The sequence below is a fragment of the Ipomoea triloba genome, chromosome 9, assembly GCF_003576645.1.
Source record: "Ipomoea triloba cultivar NCNSP0323 chromosome 9, ASM357664v1".
Classification (NCBI taxonomy): Eukaryota; Viridiplantae; Streptophyta; class Magnoliopsida; order Solanales; family Convolvulaceae; genus Ipomoea; species Ipomoea triloba.
The window spans coordinates 714,761-720,493 of record NC_044924.1 but is presented as its reverse complement, the minus strand read 5'-3'; the positions used below and the strand labels follow the sequence as shown (position 1 = coordinate 720,493).

The 5,733-nt window shown below is 31.7% G+C and overlaps 1 protein-coding gene across 3 annotated transcripts in view; it reads right to left on the bottom strand.

The window, feature by feature from the left end:
• The window catches only part of LOC116028673, a 59,298-nt gene extending 57,215 nt beyond the window's left edge, over window positions 1-2,083 (bottom strand). The window contains exons 1-6 of one of the 3 annotated variants that reach the window (XM_031270460.1): window positions 1,994-2,083; window positions 1,521-1,735; window positions 1,333-1,431; window positions 1,067-1,187; window positions 507-761; window positions 151-289 (exon numbers count right to left, since the gene is read on the bottom strand). In XM_031270460.1, the coding sequence (XP_031126320.1) occupies window positions 227-289; window positions 507-761; window positions 1,067-1,187; window positions 1,333-1,431; window positions 1,521-1,735 (753 nt within the window). In that variant the 5' untranslated portion in view covers window positions 1,994-2,083 and the 3' untranslated portion in view covers window positions 151-226. Of the gene's footprint in view, window positions 1-150; window positions 290-506; window positions 762-1,066; window positions 1,188-1,332; window positions 1,432-1,520; window positions 1,771-1,993 lie in introns of those variants that run through there. The other 2 variants (XM_031270458.1, XM_031270459.1) reach the window with 2 other exon arrangements.
• Window positions 2,084-5,733: the final 3,650 nt, after the last annotated feature.

The window sequence follows — 5,733 nt, the reverse complement described above, 5'->3', positions numbered from 1 at the left end:
AAAAAAAAACTAAGCATTTACTCCAAAAAAAAAAAAAAAAAAAAAAAAAAAACTAAGCATAGAAGTAGAGATTATGCGGCAATAAATATATGATGAGTGGCAGTCAATCAGCAAATATGCTATTAGGATCTAATGTATATTAACTATATAACTCCTTTTCATGTGGTTAGAAAATTAAATGCATTATTCGTGTGCTCATCATCAAAAGGAAATGGGGAGAAAATATTTACCTTTTTCCTGATTCAACTGAAGACTTTTTCTTCTTCCTGAGAGAAAGTGGATTCAGGTTCTGCACAACACAATACAAAGCATAGCCATACAATGATTACATACAGTAGCATGCACATAGAAAAGTGAAGACCAAGAAAATTTAGATGATCTAAAATAGTGAGTTCTAAAATATTACACATTATTATTGTATATGGTAGTTGAATAAATCAAAAGGGAAATTATAGTCAAAAGACCCCAAATTATTGACAAGAATTTATAGTTCAAATAAGTCCTACCTTGGACTTCTTTCTTTTAAATCGAAGGCGTTTAAATTGAAGGTGGTTTCTATTCTTTTTTCTTTTTTTCACATTCTGGACCTCTAAGCCATGACCTTCCTCTTCTTCACTTGCTCCTTCATCAGACAATTCATCATCAGACGATTCATAATCAGACCATTCATCATCAGAGCATTTCCTCTTTTTCTCTACGTCAGTCACTCGTTCGAGAAATAAAGCTTTCTTAACTGGATATATAATAGAAACTCCATATATCTGCCACCACATAAAAGTTAGGTTAAAATTAGAAAGCTATTTAAAACAAACTAACACTGCCCATCAATAAAATAACATATCAATCTTTACACATATGATTGTGGCTATGAAGACAAAAAATCTAGAAAGATAGTTTTTAAGGAAAATTTTGTGAACAATCCAAGTCTAGAGATGTGATACTACTATCAAATTAGTACTAAATGGTTCAGCCTATACATCAGCCTTCATATTTCAGAATTTTGACTCACTAAATTTAAGATTAAGCTTTGAAGCAACTGACAAGTCAAAAAGCACAGTTCAACAACCTCCCGAAGCCCTTCCAGTACATAAGGATGCCGTGAAGCAACATAAAAGTTCTCCGGATTGTTTCTCCCAATGACTTCAAGTACGCAACTTCCACTATCGATGGGTATCTCATGATCACATCTGTAACAAATAAAGACCAGAGCTTTAGGTGCTGTATTCAGTCAGTTTCAAAGCTACAACTCCATCGTCACATAATTCAAATATTCAATTGCAGAAAAACACATTAATTAGAATGATTAATGAAAGGTAAACATTAAAGGTTTACCTTACAGTTAAAAGGCTACTAGCTGCATCGAGTGTCATAGGATAGGTGCGCCAAAGGAGTCTCTTCAACTTTTCGCTCTTCAACTCTTCAACGACACATCTGCAAACCCAAAAATAAATAAATAAATAAAATTAAACACAAAGCTACAAGCTACTTCCCAAAAAAACCAACAATTTTGAGTATCAGACCTGGTAGTGAAAAGTTTCACTGGAGCACCAAGAGTATTGAGAAGAGCATAATCAGCGGGTGTCATGTTATAGACAAGCAAATGGTGCATAAACATACCATCACATAGAACCTTATGAAAACCAAAACAAGCTGCAGTACATACAGCCGGTGTTATTTGACGGGCAAGCAAATGCTGCAGAACATTACGATGGCGCGTCTGCTTTGTCACTCTCATCTTTTACACACAAAAAAAAAGACAATAATTTTAATATTCTAGAAGCAAAGAGCATAGCCTAACAACAAACTATGCAACTGATGACTCAATCTATTAATATAAACATAATAAATCCAGGATTGTCTAGCAAATTATAAAGCTAATAAAAGAATCAGTCTTTATAAAAAAAAAAATTTGAGTCTTTGGTCGGCAGAGAGCAGACACAACAATACAAATTGATGAAGCCTCCCGAGAAGATAGAAAGAAGAAAGGGAATACCTTAATTCGTCGACGTGGTTTTGGGAGGTCAGAACTCAGAAGAAGACAACCGCAGAACGGCGACAGGAAAAGTTATGTAAGAATGAATTGGGCGTAGCAGTAATTATAGTAATTAGGTCCGGTCTATTAGAGTTTTTGTATTCTAAACAAATTAAAATTCATTATTTATATTCATAATGGGATTCTATCTTTTCGTTCTCATTCGCAAATTATGCTATGGATCCGAGTCCACATCGAAAGGTGGACTCATATCCACATTCACAATAGTCCACGTTACAAGGTGGACTTATGTACATATTCACATCAATTTAAAAACTCAATGTTCACAATTTTAGAATTTTATGTTCACAATTTTAAATCTCAATATACAAAATCACATTACTCAATTTTCACAACTCTTGAATTTTATATTCACAAATTTGTTATATAAATTCAAAAATTGTGTTATAATATTGAATATAGAGTCATGAAATTGTGAACATAGAATTCAAAAAATTGTGAGCATAGAATTCAAAAAATTGTGAACATAGAGTTCTAAAAATGTGAACATAAAATACTAAAATTATGAATATGTACTTAAGTCCACCTTGCAAAGTGGACCCTGGTCCATGGCATAACTTGCCACAGGCCACTGAATGGATTCGTCAGAGGCTTTGATTTGGGTTAGTATGTGAGATGCAACCTGCAGGGAATGAACTGGCAAAATATTGCATGGACCATGGTCTACACAGTTGTATGGACTAAAAATAAAAAGTACATTATTTTTGTAATGAAAGTATATTATTTTTGTACTGTAGGTACATTATTTGATCGTATACATCAAATAATTTACCTTCAATACAAAAATAATGTACCCTAAAATAATGTACCTATAGTACAAAAGTAATGTACCTTCAGTACAAAAATAATGTATTTTTTATTTTTAGTCCACACAGTTGTGCGGACCATGATCCATGCAATAATGATTGGAATGAACTTGGGTTGTTGATTTGGTAGTATTTTGGGCCTAGAGGCTAGGCCTAGTTTGATCACGATGTAGCCCTTTCGTTTTCAAATTGACAAATTCGTTTCTTTTGCAATTTGACCTTTTATTTTTGGAGAGATTTGCAATTTGACCCTTATATACACACACACTGACACACACACAAATGTTTGGTGTGTCTCTCTATATCTTCATGTCTCTTTTTATTAGAGAATAAATTCCTTATCATTTTTTTAAGGAATAAGAGCCAAATAGACCACTGACCACACAAAAATGCAAAATGCAATTAGGTTACCGAACTCAAAAAAATTACAATTAGGTTCCTGAACACTACAAATATCTATATAGACAGTTGTATGCGTAATTGTCTATCACGATCAAATTTAATTTTTTTAGTTTTATTTATTTATAATATAATATGTAATATAAATTATTATGTTGAATATATAATGAATATTAGGTGAGAATGTAAAGTAGAAATATCCCTAATTATTGTAGATGGTCTCATAATTCTAACATTCTTTTCTTCAAAATGACACCTACAATCCTACAACAGCATCAAGTACAAATTGAATAATAGACATTGCTGAATTCAATAACCTAAATTTCTTGTATTCGCATGCTAAAATAAAACAAGGAATTTTAGTATTAGTTTTTTTTTTTAATAACAATTATCAATTCTAGCATAATTTGAAATTTAAATGAAAAAAAAAAACGACAATAAGCAAAAATCGTGCATATATGCCGAACTTGTTTTATCCAAAACTTTGACCACTTATGTTGTTTTTGAAAATAATTTTCGTTTTTCATTTACAAATTTTAAATACTTTCCCTTTTTACCATTTTTTTTTAATTTTGTATTTTACCACGGGTAATCTCCCATTTCCTACAAGTTATTCACATTTTCGCCAAATTTTCTATTATTATTAAATACGCTAGTAGGGCAAATTCTACAAGAAAATCTACAGATTTGTCTTGTGTTGACAAAGAGGAATATGATCAGTCAAAATTTGAAATTCGAAGGATTACAATTGATCAATTTAAAAGTGAAGAACTAAATGTGACAGAATCACAAAACTCGTAGGATTTGAGATGACATTAATTCTGTATTTAAAATATCAAAAAAGCTGCTGAACAAATGCAAGAGAATCCGAAACACCTTATTAATTGTTGTTTTCCGGTTTGGGTAAAAGCTTGCTGAAATGATTTAATGGCCTGTTTGGTTGGATGTAGTTTGGGGGGAATTGCAATTCATTGAATTGTAATTCAGTGAATTCCCAAACTACAATGTTTGGTTGGAGGGAATTGCAATTCCGCAGAATTGCAATTCCCTCCAAATGATGAATTGCAATTCATGGGGTAGCCCCCCATGAATTGCAATTCGGTGGAGAGGAGGGGCAATTTGTTGGTGTAAGGACAATTTTGCCCCTCCTCTCATACCCTTTGTCTTTTTTTTTTAATTTGAAATAATAATAATAATAATAATTATTATTATTATTATTATTATTATTATTATTATTTTGAAAGAATTATTATTATTATTATTATTATTATTGAATGAATTATTATTATTATACTTATTATTATTATTTTTTGAATGAATTATTATTATTATTATTATTATTCTTACTACTACTACTACTATTACTACAACAACTATCACAACATAAGGGTATTTTAGTCATTTTGTCACTTCTTACCTTTCAATTCACTGCACTCCTATTTCTGCATACCAAACACTGTAATTTCAATTCCTACTTTATTCATTGAATTACAATTCCACCGAATTACAATTTTTTTCCACCATAATTCCCTCCTCCCAACCAAACGCCCTGTAAACGTTGGGTGTTAAAAGTAGAAAAAAGAAAAAAAGGCAGGAAAATGGGCGCGTTTGTTCAAAAACGGTGGACTGCCGGTCCTACGTCGCTCGGGCCCACCTAGCTGGTCTGCTCCTGGCCCCGCGTTTGCCTGTCTCTCTCAGCTTGGTTGGCTCTCTTTCTCTCTCTCCACATATTATTATATATTACAAGGTGGACTTATGTACATATTCACATCAATTTAAAAACTCAATGTTCACAATTTTAGAATTTTATATTCACAATTTTAAATCTCAATATACAAAATTACATTACTCAATATTCACAATTCTTGAATTTTATATTCACAAATTTGTTATATAAATTCAAAAATTGTGTTATAATATTGAATATAGAGTTATGAAATTGTAAACATAGAGTTCTAAAACTGTGAACATAAAGTACTAAAATTGTGAATATGTACTTAGGTCCACCTTACAAAGTGGACCTTGGTCCATCGCATAACAATCGGTTCTCATCAGTCAAACTAGGTTCTGCCCAAATGTTAAATAATTAAAGGAATATCTTTTGGGCTTTATCCAATTTATCCTTTAACTACCTATTAAAATCTATAATCTATAATCAATAATCTATAATTCTATAATTATAATAAAGGAGCCGGGCTCCAGCCAATCAGAAGGCTGGATTTTCCCGCCTCTCAAAAAAAGACAGCTTTTTATCTTTTTTTTTTTGCTGTATGCGAAGCTGTGTTATCAGATTCAAAAATATGGATTTCCCGCCTGTTTAATAGCTGCTGTTAGGGTAATTATAGATTATGCATGTGATTTTAGTTCTGCAGGGTATGGGCTGCTGTCCAATTAGACATTGAAATTGAAAATTGAAAATAATATAATAATATAATATTTAATCAAACAGAATACCAGCCTTCTTCTATGCCTATA